Source organism: Oreochromis niloticus, linkage group LG4, assembly GCF_001858045.2.
Source record: "Oreochromis niloticus isolate F11D_XX linkage group LG4, O_niloticus_UMD_NMBU, whole genome shotgun sequence".
Taxonomy (NCBI): Eukaryota; Metazoa; Chordata; class Actinopteri; order Cichliformes; family Cichlidae; genus Oreochromis; species Oreochromis niloticus.
In genome coordinates, this window is record NC_031969.2 from 26679024 (window position 1) to 26696136 (window position 17113).

A 17113-nucleotide genomic window follows, 5' to 3' on the forward strand; every position below is an offset into this window, starting at 1 on the left:
CAGTTGTTTGTCTTTTATGTCAACAGAGCAGTTTAATTTGCTTTTGCTTTTTCCAAACGGGCTAAAACACAGTGCCAAGTACAAACTGTTTGCACAGAAGTGTGTGCATGTAATTGCACTGCATCAGCCACGGCATAGCCACAGTAGCTACCCATGATCTTGGCTCTAAAAGACTGTATGTGACCCAGGTACCACGCAGAGGTTACTAATAGCTGATTTACAGATTTACGATGGTGAATGTGTCTATTTATTCATCTGTTTGGCAGTTCATCATCTCTGCCTGTGCTTATGGACTTGTTTGGAAAGAATCCAAGCATAGATTACAGTATGTGTGTAGTCTTTCTGTAGGTGCCTGAAGGTTAACAAAGCCAATACACTTCCCTATAAAAGTTTTGGCATGGATAATACTCGCATTACAGGAGCGCGCGCAGCATCATGCACCCTCCACCCGCACTCCTGCAGCGCGTCATCTCTGCTTTGGCTTTTGGAGTGCAGGGGCAGCAGAGTACGGCCTCTGTCTGATTGCTCACAGCAAGGATGCCACATTGTGAACACAGGCTCTACCACTTGCTCACATGCAATAGACACCTAGTCCCGATTAGAATTTCTGCCTTATTTATGCAGTATATGCACAGGGCAGCATATGAACATAGGAAACTGTGCAAATGTTAGCATATGTGGATGGATTTTTTCTTTTTTTTGTCACTGCAATTCTCAGATAAAATGGAAAAAACAACTACAGTCTAGAAATATTCATGGCTGATATTGCCACTGCTAAGAACTTGTTTATAAAAATGATTTGGACAATGGGTCTTGATTCATTCTCAATCATCCAGGTAAGTAAATCTCCAAAAGTTGATTCTGTTCATCTGGACATAGCGTTTTCAGTGGGAGAAACGTTTCGTCACTCATCCAAGTGACTTCTTCAGTCTCGGCTGACTGCAGGTTTCCCCAATCTTATAAACGGTACATTTGCATAATGACTGAAACCAGCCCACTGAAGGAACAATGGGCTGGGTGGTCAGTTCCTTCATCATGATTATGCAAATTCTCATGACCATTGATCAACAACCACTGATCAAGGCCCACTGATCAAAGATCACTGATCAATGGCCATGAGTACCATTCACAGAGAGTTGGAGAATTTGTACATGGAAGAAGTTGAAAAGAGGGCTTTGTTATCCTACCCTGGAACACCACCAAGTCATTGGTTCAGATATGTGGATGACACCTGGGTGAAAATCAAATCTCAGGACGTACCACAATTCACGGATCACATTAACTCAGTGGACCAACGCATCAAATTCACCAGGGAGGATATGAAAAGTGACAGGCTAGCCTTCTTAGACTGTGAGATTTCCATCAGTAATGGGGGACATCTAAAAGCTGATGTGTACCGGAAACCTACGCATACAGATCAGTATTTAAGGTTTGACTCTCATCATCCACTGGAGCATAAACTGGGTGTCATCAGGACGGTACAACACAGAGCGAACACCATCCCCACAGACACAGCGGCCAGGGAGGCAGAAGAACATCACATCAAGAAGGCACTGAGTAAATGTGGTTATCCCAGCTGGACCTTTGTCAAAACTGGGAAGGTACCAAAAGAAAGCTCCAGCCGATCCAGGAGAGAAGGACAACTGCTGCCTAAGGGAAAACCCTCAGTGATCCCGTATGTGTCAGGAGTATTGGAGCAGTTGAGACGCATTTTTTCTAAACACCGGGTCTCTGTGGCTTTCAAACCCCAAAACACGCTGCACCAAAAATTGGTCCACCCCAAGGATCGGGTCCCCCGACACAAACAGAGTAACATAGTGTACGCTGTTAAGTGCCAGGAGGATTGCCAGGATTTATACATCGGGGAAACCAAACAACCTCTGGCAAAGCGGATGGCACAACACAGAAGAGCTACCTCGTCAGGCCAGGACTCTGCAGTCTATTTACACCTACAGGCCAGTGGACACTCTTTCAATGACAAGGATGTACACATCCTGGACAGGGAGGAACGCTGGTTTGAGCGCTGAGTCGAGGAGGCCATTTACGTGAAAAGGGAAAGACCATCTCTGAATCGAGGAGGGGGCCTAAGGGTACATCTGTCACCATCTTACAATGCTGTGATTGCAGCCATTCCCCAACTCTCTGTGAATGGTACTCATGGCCATTGATCAGTGGTTGTTGATCAATGGTCATGAGAATTTGCATAATCATGATGAAGGAACTGACCTCCCAGTCCATTGTTCCTTCAGTGGGCTGGTTTCAGTCATTATGCAAATGTACTGTGTATAAGATTGGGGAAACCTGCAGTCAGCTGAGACTGAAGAAGTCACTTGGATGAGTGACGAAACATTTCTCCCACTGAAAATGCTACATCCAGATGAACAGAATCAACTTTTGGAGATTTAGACAATGGACATAATGATGTTATAATAGATTACTGCATGCAAATGTGTTAAAGCTACATGATCAAAGAGCTGTAACAGAGGCAAGTGTAAGCCATAAGAGACAAACTGCTATGAGTGAGTATTGACAGGGATGTAAATATGGTATCAGAGCCATTCGTGATAATTTTTGACAGACAGATGTGTTTCATTGGAGCTCTATAGCTGTGTTAATGTGTTTAAACATTATCTGAACCTAGAAGTATTCAGTGTTTTTAATCAATTGCTCACCTCTTACTTATTTTTCTCTGCCCTGGCTATATACTGCTGAAAGGAAAGTCAAGAAACTCAAGAAGCTAATGCATAAAATGATTGAGCTGTATTTATTTTCATTAAATGTTAACCACTGCAAAGCTAACTTGTTAAATTATTAAGTCTCAAGGTAAAGCCAAAGGTGTGAATGAGTGAGGCCTATAGAGGTCAGTCTTGTGTTTTCAGATTTATTGTTAAAATAAAGTCACAAAGGAAACCACAATTCTAGGTTTATTTGCAGCATTGACCCTTACAGGATGAGTATGTGGAGAGAAGTGTGAATTCTAAAAGAAGGCTCCAGCCACGCAGGCCTAAAGATCATTTGGACCCCCTGATGGCGACTGGATGTTAGGGAAAAATTTTTATTCACTGATCTGTTGCCAAGTGGCTGTTGACTGTTGCTAGGTGAAATTTGTCAAAAAGAGGCATACAGTGCTCTGCCAACAATTTCCTTGCAATTGCTTTGGTTGCTGCCAGGTTACCACTGTCACCCATAGTTTACACTGAAGAAGTCGACTTCAGAGACCTTCAAAATAAAACTTGTGGCTTACTGCTGGTACTGACACATTTCAAAAGAGAGAACTTTTTTCTGAAGGCTAATGTTCTTTGTTTCTCACGTTTCACTATTGCTGAGCCAGTACTTGGCAAATGCTTTCACACAAGTGTTGGCAGACTCTGATAGTTTGACACTTGCCCAGCACCAAACAGTACGCAGATAGAGGTGGTTAGCAGGTGAACACAGCGGGGCTGCTAGATTTGACCTTGCCTTTAAGAGGTGTCTACTATAAAGAAATATTTGCTCCAACAAATCTATAATAATATAACCTATCTTAATTGGTTTGTCTCTTTCACTTGTTTGCAGGATTACTCCAAAAATTATGGATGACAGTGAATGAAAATGAAAAAATTTAGACTTGGACCAAGCTACAGGCAGATTATGCTCATTGTCGTTGCACTTTGGTGTTGTTTTCACATCATCCAGCTCCTATCCATCTCTGTAACCTGGCACACTGCCAAGCTAGAGGCATGTGTATGAGAGGCTTGGTTTCTACATGCATGCAAGGGCATTAAAATCCTCAGACTGTACAGAGGGATGTTATTGAACCAGAAGAAAACTTTGTAGAAAACTGTAAACCAACCACAATTGCGTTGTTTCCTGTTATGACTTCTTTTATTCCTTTTATTCCAGGGCATCTATTGTTTAGGAGTAGCAAATCAACTTTAAATATATCATTTACAGGACTATGTAGATGTCATAGTTCATTTTTTTATCCTACATTCATCAATGTATATTAAATGTAAATAACAAATATTAAGAAAAATAATCCTGGTGTTGTGAAAAAAGAATTGACTTAATTAATTTCAGCCTTACAGAAGGTGAGTTTTCCAAAATTTTCCATGCATTTTTCAGAATTTGTGACAATTCTGGCTACTGGATGTTAAAGTTAGGGTTCTACGGGGGCCCAACCATCTGCTACCAGACTCCTTGCCCTTCTGTACTGTATGTATCGCCTCTAATAATCTCTTTCCTTGTGTGTCCCTTTGAGTAACATGGCAACATAAATAACAAGTACTCTTAGTTCTAGGTATGTAATCCTAACTCTTATCAGAGTTGGGACTGGGAGTGCCACAGTGACGCATGGATGCAGGGGCAGCTCATTGGCAAGGACAAGTTGCACGCCAGCATCAACACCATAGCTGATCCCTGGATAATACAGTTGGATAGTCTTGAATACCACCCCACACACACACACACACACACACACACACACACACACAGATAGACATGTGCAGCTGAATCAGTCTCACTTACCACATGCTGAAACAGCATGTCAAACTAAAGTAGCAGTGGCCTTTATCTCCCTTTATCAGGACACCTTTGCAATTCTTCTATCTTCAGAAACCCCTTTCCATCGCACTGATGTGTCGGTGGATTCTGCATCGGCACAAATATCTCTTTCCTATATAACTGTTAAAAGCATAAAATAGTCAAAAGCATCACTAAATTAGATTTGTTTACATCAGAGAAGGCAGTTTGTCAGTGTTTCTCCCTACATGTGAGGAAACCCAACTCAGCTCTCTTGCTTCTAATGAATTTCCTCCTACAGAACTAATGTCATTAACAACAGGTAGGGATGAGGCTAATGCAATCAAATCCTCTCAGTGATTACAACTACCATCAGCCAGCCCCATATCACACCAATGAGAAGAAGCGGCTCATTAGGAATGCTTGTAAGCAATACAGCAGCGGCTTCAAAGAAGCTTCCTCACTAAAAGCTATCGGCAAAAAGAGGCAGTAGTAAAAAATTAGAGAGGAATATGAGACGGTTTTAATCCAGCAGTTTAAAATCTAGTGCTTCTTGTTGTTTGCTTATTTTGTTTATTACTTTCTAATTTTGAAAGCATTTCTACAGTGGAAAAGTGGCTGCGGAGGGATGAGACTCAGGTTACAACTGCGTCTGTACGCTGCTTGCTGGGGAAACAGGTTGGCAGGTTTGATGCATGATGTTTGTATATGCTGTAGGTGTGGCCACTAAAGGTAACATATAGAGATTCTCATGACAATAGATAATGAAGAAAAATGAAACTTATAGAAAACATTGTGTCAAAATCACCTGTTTTTTCAGTTACATATTATATGGTTTGGATTATTAACCTTAATCTGTTATGAGTAAATTAAGGTCAATGTCTTAATTTCTAATAATTAATCACACACCTTCATGATTAACAGTCGCAATGCTACATTCATATGAGAAATATTTGGATTTAAACTCGGTTATATAAGCATCCCCTTTGTTTTATCATAATCAGTTTGATTCATGAGCTTAAATCAAAGCATCACTTAGTTTTTAAACAGACACCACCCCCGTATTTAGCTGGATTGATTATCTTTTCCCTATTAATATATACAAACATAAATTAGATAGAAACGTCTTGTTCAGGTAAAGGAAAAGAAGTTTACATTTAACAGCTCTCAGGCGTTTGTGGTTACATAACATCAAAATAATCAAAAATATGTTCCAAGACTCAACCAGCGTAATTCAAATAATATTTCAGGGTTCAGCACCTTTTTTACACCTTTATAAAAATGTGTTTAAACTTGATGACAGATGAAAGCTTGTGTGGAGCTGCAGCAAAAGATGAACATGATCCCTTTAATACGTTGCCAACAGGAGCCTGTAACAGCCTTCCTCTTTCTCTGCCAGCTAAGTCTGAATCTGTTTAGGTCATTCTTGTCTAAAAACTGTGTGGTCAAAATACCATGGATTCCTTAATTATACATAACACTGTGAGAGAACGTCTGCTCCACATAGTTCCTTTCGCTCTTAAAGAGAAACAGATCAGAGGCTATCCCTAGCCACAACTGCCTTCTGATTCACTTTTTTTTAAAGGGCTTACAATCATCTACCCACTTTAAAAATATATTAGTGGAATAACAAGTTTACACAGATGGAGGACTGTGTGCTTCTGTATTTGTTTTTGTGGGTGCAGGAATGTGCAGGCAGAAAAGGAAGTTTCGAAAAAGGCTGTACTTAATTTCAACTGCATGCAGTAGAGTGATGAACTGCACCTGTGCCCAACTTGCACCCTTCTTCCTTCTCTCCTATGTCCTAAAGGCAGTCTGTTTCCTCCCATCCATCAGTCATGCTATCTGGGCTAGAAATGCTTCCCTGCTTCCCTCTCTATGTGAAAAACTCTCTGTAAACTATCTGGGGAATTGCATGTTTTTGCTTTGGAAATGTAAGAGTTTGGCATTTAAGTATCGGAACATATTAACTGATAATTGCATTAGTGTCTTGAGAAAGCCATACAGGGCACATCATTCTTACTTGCAGGATTAGAGTTTCTTATCTGAAAGCAAAAATCCATACACTCTCTCTGCAAAATCTGTGGCCTGTCAGATCTGAATAAATCCATTTCCCCAGACATCTGTCAGAGCACACAGCATTATCTGCATCTTGCTGGTTGTGAATTGCTGGTAAAGCAGATGGTTGTACATTTTTGTAATTATTAGTTAGAATGAGTGAAAAAAGGACAGTCAAAATTTTCCCTTTTAGAGGGTGGACTGCTTTTTCTGGCATATTTGCAGTAAAAGTGAGTGAAGGGGAAGCCGGCACCAGTCAGTACTAATAAATCTGAGTGATTCTCTCAGTCATGCATGTTCAAGCCAGCGGTGGCAAATGTCCTTGATGTTATTTTTAAATCTGGTCATCAGAATACCTCTGCAGATACGCCAAACACCACAGGCATGGTTCACAAACCGCCAGCGTTTTGTGTCACACCTCAGCCAACAGATGCCCTGTGGGATGAAGATGACCAGCCATTAAGAAATTAATTAGATTTATTCCTGGCTGGAAATGACTTCAACAGCACGTCTTCCAAGTATTGCTGTTGCTTTCACCACGGCTCATAACTGTCAGGGGATTGTGTTGTTTAGCTCTTACAGATTGTGTTAGATGTTTGCTGAAGCACACAGAAACTGACAAGAGGTTGGTGGCACGAGCCAAAGCAGATTGTAAAATAATCACCTCTTAGATTGGAGGTGAACAAAGTCACATCTTAAAGCTGGACTCCAGGAGAGTAAAGTTTGTGTCTCCCCATCTGCATCTCTGTGGGTTTGTGCATCTGGTTGATTGAGCAGTGTGTGTGTAAGTGTGTGCATGTGTTGTAACTGTGGCTGAGTCTGGGTTTGTCCATGTCTAAGTATATCTAGTGTTGTATGGAAACTTTCCCAGTGTCTGTGTTTACTCCTGCTGGGCAGTTCCCCAGCTGAGTTTGTGGTCAAATGTGAATAAGGCGAATATGAGCCTGTTTTCCGGCATCGGCTAACTTTGGAACACTTGAGGTAGACGGATGTTTGAACAGTAGTGTAAAAACTGGACTGGTCTGTTTTTTTGTGGTCGAGAAATAAATGGGCCACACTAGATGGAGTCAGCGTATTCAGTGCGGTGGTTGTGTGCCTTTTGAAAACTGTAAAAGCTGGTGTTTGGCATCAGTTTCACCTGCTATGCTTGACTGGGTGCATCACAGTAACTCTGGAAGGGAACTGTGTCATTGAATAATAAGAGTTGAAAAGCACAAGGCACAGAACTTGTTCTTGTGAGGTAATAAATACAAGGCAAAACTCAGTGGGAAAAAAAACAGTAAAAACAGTCGTACAATGTAAAATCTTTATTTGTCAGTGTTGTAACAGATGAGTATCTGATGACGCAAAGTTTTATAGCTGCACAAATCAAAAATACCAAGTTGCATCCTTTATTGAACTTTAATAGTTTTCAAAACAGCAATGTGCATACAGCTACAAACTGGTGAGCAGATGTTTCTTCTCATCTTTTGATCGACGTGGAACTAAATAACTCCTACATGCTCATCTTCACGGCTCCATTCATTCCATCTTTTCTACGTTCCTCTCTTGAGCACCGTTTTGAAGTACTAACATTTCCGAGTGAAATCTCAATGAAAGGATTAAATTCCACTTGAACTCTGTTAGGAAAAGCTGTAGATTACCCTCTCCATTGTATAGTTTTCTTTTTTGTTCGATAGTGCACACAATTCATGTTTATTTCCACTGTGACTTAATGCATCTGGCTTATTCTGCGCGCATAATTTAACGAAAGGGCGGTAACAATCCATATAGGATGTCACGCTCATATAGGCTCTTTTACATGTTGCTATAAAATCCCCCCAAAGCACGAAAAGAGAAAACTGACTTTTTCTTTCATCCTGAAACAATGCCAAAGTCATCCATCACTGTATATCCAAAAACATAAATATTAATTTTGCTCATGTTCCTATAAGCTTGAACACAGTCTGATTCAACAAACAAGGATGAGGATGTGTATTTCACATAACTTGAAACCATCCGGCACATATTAATAGCTGCTTCCTGGGGGATGCGTCTTTGAGATGCAGAAAGAAAAAAGTTAAGATGAAGATTGAGTGACTGTTTGAAAGATAAAACCGTGTAAAGTAAAGCAGAATAAGAGATTAAAAAAAAGGAAACTCCAGTTTTTGTGGGTTGTTATAAAGTTTGCATATTACTGTTTGAAACTTCTGTTTATGCTACAAAAAAGAGGTACTTCTGTGGTTACCAAAGAGTACATGGAAATGTTGTGAAGTAGATGAGGTAACACAACGAAAAAGGAAACCCTAATTTGGCAAGATGTGTATTCAGATGTTTGCTTAAGTCTCATAAAACAAGACTGAAATAACTAGTGTTATGCAGATCCTTATTTTTAATGAAACAACCAGCTCCTTAGACTGGACACAGACTTGTGTCATTTGTAACACATGAATGCAAATTTGCTCCAAAAGAAACTTTAGGTTTTCTCACTTTGCTTATCTCTATCCCACCAGCCGCTTACAGGAAATTGTTTGTTTGTTTTTTCATACTGTTGACAAGCGCTTGAGCACAGGGGCTCACCGGATTGTTGCAGTAGGGTGTTTACATTGCAATAGAAATGGTCTGCTTTGAAAAACCTTTAAAGGCAAGCAAATGTACAACCGGTTTAATTTACAAGACGGTTCAAATGACAAGAAGTAAACATGATAATTGGTCTTTATGAAGTTCTGCTCGGTGGAGATACATCACAAGAAAGCTTGTAAACTGTTACCACACCCCATATCTTTCACAAAGGCTATGACAGACATGATATGTCTTAGCTTGTCACTTTGAATATCTTATAATATAAATATCTTTAATGCTGTTAACCTCATGTAACCGCATGTAAACCTTGTAGGTTTTAATAAGAAATCAGCTTTTGTCCTGTCCAATTTCTCTTTGAGGTGTAACTGATCCCCTCACTGATGGGATCAGCGTGATGCTGTATAAATAATTATATATATAATATAATAAATTTCCCCTGTGAAACTTTTTTTTTCTTTTTTGCAAACAAACACACATTCATGGCCAAAACACACACACACACACACAAACAGAGTGAACAAATGCCCTCCCTGTGCGCTCCCAAAGAACTGCTGCAAACAGAGATTAGAGAAAACACATCAATTCATGTGCCACTGCTCTTTATTTACTCTCAGGCTTGGGTTTGGGGTGATAGGGACTGCAAACACTCTGTCCTAGCTTTCGACTACTGAACTAGCCATACAACAGTTGAGGTTTCTTTCTCAGTAAGCACTGCACTGATTCCTGTATAATTACACTCATTAGAGGACCGCGGCCTGGACTTTACATAATCAACATTGATGTGCTGGGCACAAAGACATGGACCTTAGGCCCGTTCTGTAGTTGCAGTAATGACAATACAGTCATCATGACAGTAATGATACTTTGATGACGCCAATTATACAAGAGACTTTGTTCTGTCTTTACCAATCTCTCCTCACTCTTTCCATGTGTTTCTTTCTGCCTCCCTGGCACCACTGACCTCTATAGTAAATGCTCTGCGCTTTAGTTGATTGTCAGGAGGATTTTGATCCTTCCCCATCTGAAATGCATCAGACAGGGAAATAGATTATCCCCTTCTGCAGTCATTTTGCTTACAGTCCTTGCTGTCAGGATTGCTTTATGCGAGAAACCTGGGCTATTGATATTTTCACTTGTTGTCAGTATTCCCCTCTCATCAGGGTGATTTAGGAGCTGCTAACTGCCATGCAGTGTTTGCGCCGGTCCATCTGGAAGCCAGTTTCTGCCTGAAGAACTGATGCCCCCATGCCAACTGTGGCCACAGAGGCTGGGTGGGGGAGCTATCTGAGGTGGGCCGGTGGTTAGGGCTGGTTTAAGCTGGGGAAAGTGCAATAGTATTTCAGGATCAGCGAGCAGCGGACGTAAGATCGTAAATAGAGTTTTTATTGCTGAGCTGCTATGCTGGGTGAGCCTCAGTCTTTCAGCAAGATCATAGCAGTGATTGATGTTTCCAATGTGCCGAGGGAGGAGGCTGTGCAGCGTGGGGGTGCGTCAGACAGCGGAAATGGCGGACATGGCAAGGCTGGCAGAGCCTCCTGCCCTCCCTCATTTCCCCAGGGTTACCCCCTGACAATCTCCTGTCCAGTGTCAGCCTACAGATCTCTGTGTGGACACGGCATGGGCTCTTGTCTCACACAGCTTCTACCTTGAGCTGGAAGTGTCTTTAAAGTCACTGCAGGATATTCAGTACAAACAGACTCACATACTCACTGTTGAAAGCTAGAGAAACCTTTTGGTCCTGGCGATCCTCCGTGCAGCAGGTGCATTCAAGCTGCTGTTCATAAAAGTAGCTGGTTCTGTCCATTGTCCTGTATCATAACATTGACAGAGAAGTAAGGGACACCCGGGAGTGTTGTTAGAAGTGAATTCCTTGGACAACCCTGTATGTACTTAAAAGCACGAGAAAATCTGCAGCCCTGTTTTTCCAAATATAGATGCTTAAGAGCATATAGCCTAGAGATTCAGAGTTTCTTCTTCTATTTTAATAACACAACAAAGCTGACTGAATTGGCTGTAAAAATCTGTGTAAGATCAAATTTACACAGTTAAATGAAAATCTAATTTCATTTAACTGAAATTCATTTAAATTCTAATAGAATTTAAAATATTTCTAAATAAAAAACTCTTACGTGCGTCAGTCTTACGTGTGTGAAATCCCTATATAAAGGGTTTTTTTCATAGCTGTATAACCGGATGACTCACGTTCAAAATGTAGATAATGTAGCAGGTAGAAATACGTTCCTTCTGTGAGCTTGGTCCTTTTTATGTGTCATGCTACATACATTTCCACTGAGGCTCTAAAGTTAACTTTATTCAAATCAAAATCAAAATCATTTTTAACATACAGATCTGTGCTACACTGGTCTCTATGGTAACAGTCATGCCTGCATGATCTGAAAGCACGGTCTGCATGAGGTCAAACTGCTTTATAAAATGGCAAGCATAAGGTCACAATCTACTTTTGCAGACTAGACAATTGTCCGGCTGAAAGAAATAAATGTATATATGAATATTAGGATTCTTTAATGGTCTGTAAGGAAATATCTTTTGCAAAAGTGTAATATGCTCTATGTGTTCTGTATGTCTTCACTAAGGTTCTTGTTTTTACAACCTTGCTAATTTAGGGTGGCTAGCTGAGTTGTCTGGCAGGAGTGAGAAGGTTGCGTGGTTAAGGACTACAGAGATTTTTTTTCATTCAGTGCCAGAGAGCAGCATTGCTCAAAGCTTTTGAGAAAACATCTGATGGAGCCTCTTGAGTACTCCCAGATTGGCAATGTGAATAGCAGCTTTCATGGAGGCTGCTTGCTCTAATGTGTTTTTGAGTACTGTGTGTGTGTGTTTGCTCACATTTGTGTGTCCTTGTGTGAGCATTTTCTCTTAATGCTTGTATGTATGTATGCATCATAGGTTCAGCTTTACTCTCTGCGTATGTGTGTTTGCGTGCATGCATCTGAGCAGTTTGGTTGTTTACATAAATAACTTGAGGCGGAGGCAAAAAGCCAGCAGCAGAAATGCACAGCTGGGTGTGTTTCAGGGACATTTTACAGTGGTGATGGCTCAATCCTTCACAGAGCTGCTGTAGAGCTACCTTTTCATTTATTTATGGGGAGTGGATGCATATGAAACAAATAGCTCTTCTTTTCAACTGCTTTCTTCGAAGAATCTTGATTGTCTCTTTCAATATTTTTGGCCTGCTTATCTCAGCTCCTCCATCTCGTCCCTTCAGCAGACACATTTACAGAAGTCTCTTTATCCATTTGTACATAGTTCTGGTAAATGAAGTGTTTAATATCCCATATACTTCTATATTTCATGCAGCTGCTGATGTTGAAGAAATTCTGTAGGTTGTATAGTTTATAGTTGTTTCCCCCTATATGCAGTTGTTGTTCTATGCACCTGTTTGTTCCATGCACAGTTACTTGAAGATCCTGCACAGAGGCAGCATGGTTTCCACTGCAGCATTTTGGCTTGCAGGAGGGGACAGATAGCACTCTGCCATGGAGTCATCATAAGTGAAGTAGCTTAACATAGGAGCCTTACTGTTCCTCTGAGAGTCACACTGCAGCACTCTGTCTCCCCCAAGTGGTACTTCATTGCACCCTGGACCTCCACCATATGAACGACAGCTGACAGTGTGATCATGCTTGCACTTGTGCCCAGCATTTCTTTTCACAGTTTCCTAATCTCTTCATAAATGTCGAAATAAACACCCAGATGAACAGAATCAACTTTTTGGGCTCTTCATAAATGTTTTCCGTTTTTACACAAGTGTCACTGTTCAGAGGGTGCTGACAGTCAATGAGTTGCACGTGGTATCAGATTCCACACGCTCCTCGACACTTTAGGAATCAAGGGTATTTTTGCAGTTGTCCTCTGCAGCTATCAGGTTTTAAGAGGGTTTTCCTTGCTGGATGGGCCAGGCCAGACCAGACTGTGATAAATTATTACAGTATGCACATGATGCAAGTTTTAGGGGCTCACTCTCTTCCATAATGTTTCTCTAGCCTTCCTCAGAAAGAAAAGGAGGATCCAATGTTTCCTTGGGTTTTGTGTGTATGTAATTGCTAGCCTCTAAGGGTACTTTAGTCCAGTTTGTATTTAACATCTTCTCCATCTTACCCTTTTCTTCTACCACAGGTATGAAACGTCCGTTCAGCCCATCGTTGCTGCCAAAAATCGAGCTGGACAAAAGGACGGGCAGCGCTGAGCTGGGAGTGCAAATGGACAGCGAGCTTTCGTGCAGCATACAGGATGAGGGCGTACGACCAGATGAGCAATCACCAGGGGGCGCCTTGCCTTCTACGCTCTGCAGACCAAAAAGGGAGAGGAAGCAACGAAGCTACACATTGTGTGATGTGTGCAACATACAACTGAATTCAGCTGCACAGGCCCAGATTCACTACAATGGCAAATCCCACCAAAAGAGACTCAAGCAAGTCAGCAATGGCAAGATGCCAAACAACGCAGGTAGGTCTTAAGCGCTGCTTGACTGACCATTTGTTTAAAGTTGCAAAATAAGATATACATGCAGAAAAGTGGATAAAGTCTTTAACTGGATTTTTATAACAGTGTCTAGCACAAGGGTCATGCAGCTTAACAGAATCCCACTCACTGTTCACAGCACACTGCCACCAGTTCCTCGTGCCAATCCCCTGTATTTGTGTTGAATAGAAGTTAAACAAATTGGATTCTATTTGGTGAAATGTGTTCAGACACAGCCTTGGGCTGAAGACACAAACACACGCGCGGACACAGTAGCATACAAGTGGAGCAGAGCTGAGTGAAGTTAGGAAACAAGAAGCTAATTAAGTTCTGGTTGTGTTTGATGGTTGTGTTCCTGGAAGTGAGGCGGCTGGAGTGAAGTTGGACATTTTTTCATTCTAGTCACAGTCTTGTGTAGAGCTCTGCTGCAGGGAAATCAGTCTCTCAGTTAAATTTGACGTGTTCACACTTTCATTTGCTTCTTAGCTCTGTCTTCAGCCTCTGCAAAAGATATACATGCGACCAAAACATGTATGCAGACTCATTTATCTCAATAAAAAGAAAATACACAGGGCATTGTGCAAAAGTCTAATGTCACCTTCGTTTCTTTATAATTTGCCAAGAAAATAGGAAATAGGTTTATTTATTTTTTAAAAAACATGGAAATAAGAATGGAAATGCAGTATTAATGGGGAAAAAAGAGTTGGTACAATGCTTACAGACTTGAAAATTAATATTTGGTATGAGTATTCTTCAATACAAGCCGAACTCTCTTGGGAAAGGTTTCTTTTAATTTCTTTAAGCAGTCTCCAGGAATAGTTCTCCAGGCTTCATGGGATGAAACTCTGATGGCTTTTTTCTAGATTCATATTTACTTTTGACACTCGCCGAAATGAAGCCCCGCATTATGACAGAGCCTCTACTGTGCAGATGGCTGTAGATGCTCTTGTGTAATGTGGCATACCTCAGTCTTTTCTCCCTGTGTCCTTCCCTTAAGAATGACTTCATGACGGTCACACTTGCACTGAGGCTGTTTCTGATCAGCAAACAGTAGATGAATCAACTAAAGGGCCGAGTGCATCTCTCGGCTCCTGTGTCAGCTGATTTTTACCTACCTTTCTCTTAAGGAAAGGACTTTTAGATACTGTTTATCAGATATAGATAGTTTATTAGTCCACCCCTTCTTTTTAACCCTTCACTTGTCCAGTTTACTCAAATTCCTTAAGGATACACTGTTCACCATGCCAAGATATGGAAGGTTTTTGACTGTCTTTGCAAAATTACAATTTTATATTAGTCAACCTGTGTTATCTTTGGCATTTTTCATAGATTCAGCTAAACAAACTAGAACAAATTATGTATTTTTGCAAAACGCTGCTAGGAAGATCTAATTCAAAATTGTGACTTTGCTAAGTTGGCTATTGTGTCCCATGAATCCCTTGAATTAGGTGCCCTTTTTATGCCGGAATAATAGGTCTTAGGGGCAAAACGAGTAGAATTAAAAGTACTGAAAAAGCCGCCAATGTTGAAAGAAAAACTTTAGAAGACCACTTGGAAGCAAAATGTAAAGAAAAGAGGGGTGACTCAAAACTTTTTCTCAGTACTTTGAGTTTAACAAAGTTTGGAAACCCAGTTCAAACACAGACTGGTTTATCCTTTAGGTGGTTTACATGTAGCAACATGTTGATCATATGTATTTGTCATATGTATGATCATATGTATGTGTATAAGTCACATTTGTATTCATGTTGCAAAGGGAGAACGTTGTGATTATACTTGAGCAAAGCTGGTTTCTGTGCTGGAAGTCTGTCACTGTCCTCAGACAGGTGCAATAGATGATGTGTTTAGATGTGTTTGTATTTGAGCAGGTGTGATTTTGTCACACAAATCAGCATTTGCACAATTAAGATACGATTACGGTTACATTTTTCTGAGGAGGAAGAGTAACCTTATCCGATGAGAGCTCTTTAACAGGTTAAATGTCAAAGCCTGAAACGACTCAAGGGGTGTTCAACAGTTTAATCTCCAAGACAGCTGAGGGGCTGTATGCAAATTGCAGATATTCTCAGATGAGAGACACTGCTCCACCAATAGACCAAAGTGTCATAGCATCTATTTTTAAACATCTCCCTTCATTACAGCTAAATCATTCTTAAAAATGTTCTGCAAAAGAAAGAAAGAAAGAAAACGGGATGCCATTTAGCATTTTTTTCCTGCTTAAGTACCCCTTAGCTAATGTTTGAAAGAGCTATTTGTAAAACCCATTAGTGCTACACTGGAACCCTTGCTAAATAAAATGTGCGTAAGTTGAAATAATAAGTAAAAGTAATTAACATTAAATCATAGCAATCATAGCAAAAAAATTCAAAATGACAGTGGGTTTCCCCAAATTAATCATCCTTTATCTTTTAGACAACAGTCTGTATATTTTCAGTATTTAATGATAAGGTAGCTTCTTAAAATAACATTTAAAGTAATTGTTTTCTTTGTTAAGGCAGTAGAGATGGACAGGAAATGGGGAAAGAGTGCAGGGGAATAATATGCAGCAAAGGTCCAGCCAGCTGAGAGCTGAACCAAGCACTCAGCTGCTAAGGGCCCATGTGCCATCCTGAACTGCCTGATCAAAAAAGCGTACATAATTTTGGTATTACTTTTCTACAGAGAGAAAGAAACTTTAATTTGGGAATAGTCTGGCATTATTTTAGGCTATTTTATTACCTCTGATTATTACTGTACTTTGTTTTTTAATCGGTTTAAGAAATTGGAAACTGCACAGTTAATATGCAAGGTGACTTGTAATTACGCATTTTCTCTTTTTTTAACTAATGCAAAAAGCAAACCCAGAAAATATTTCACTGTTCTTTTTTTTGTTTTTTTTGTTAATAATCACACTCTATCTTGAAGCCTTATGCTGGCTAACCAGTAGCCCTGAGTCTTCAGAGCTTCATGTAGAAGTCCTTGTAAAAGATAAATGACTCATACGCTTCCAGAGATATTGAACCGCAGTTCAAGTTACCACACCATAATTCAGCGATCACATAATATCCTTCAGGGATTTTTCAAAACATGTTTTAAAATTGTATCCAGTTTAATGTAAAATAGTTCTCCATGAATACAGCGTATGAATCAGATTTGGTTTAACTGAGTCACTTCCAAGTTGCTGCAAATACGTCTGAAGACTGAAGCTGATTTGTAGTGATGTGTTGTTTTTGAAGCTCTAAAATATATTCACACAAAGCAGCACTTAATTGCCCTAAACGGCTAAAAAGCTTGCAGGAAATATAAAAAAAATGTTGGGATAGGTGCAAAATCATACTTTAATTTTAGTTCATAAAAGTTTGCCATCTCAGAACTAATTGTTTTAAATAGCAAGCCATAAAAAGCCATATTACAAACTGGTTTTGAAAGTGATGGCTGCTGCGTCCTCTGAGCTTGAGAAAAGTGGGATCGTCTGTCTTATTATCAGCACACATTTTCCAAGGCAGAATCAGTGATTGTATGGAGGGGTGTC

General features: G+C 40.3%; 1 protein-coding gene and 1 long non-coding RNA gene across 7 annotated transcripts in view; one reads left to right on the top strand and one right to left on the bottom strand.

Annotated features, from left to right (window-relative positions):
* Positions 1–17113, top strand: part of znf385c (zinc finger protein 385C) — a 137048-nt gene that overhangs the window by 36602 nt on the left and 83333 nt on the right. For all 6 annotated transcript variants that reach the window (XM_013269625.3, XM_013269626.3, XM_005468852.4 and 3 more), the window contains exon 2: positions 13258–13587. In XM_013269625.3, coding sequence (XP_013125079.1) covers positions 13260–13587 — 328 coding nt within the window. In that variant the 5' untranslated portion in view covers positions 13258–13259. The remainder of the gene's footprint in view (positions 1–13257; positions 13588–17113) is intronic.
* LOC112846620 (uncharacterized) lies at positions 10375–11443 on the bottom strand. The gene is made up of 3 exons (XR_003219676.1): positions 11323–11443; positions 10823–10928; positions 10375–10722 (listed from the first exon to the last, which is right to left on the bottom strand). It is a non-coding gene; the product is annotated as an uncharacterized LOC112846620 (long non-coding RNA).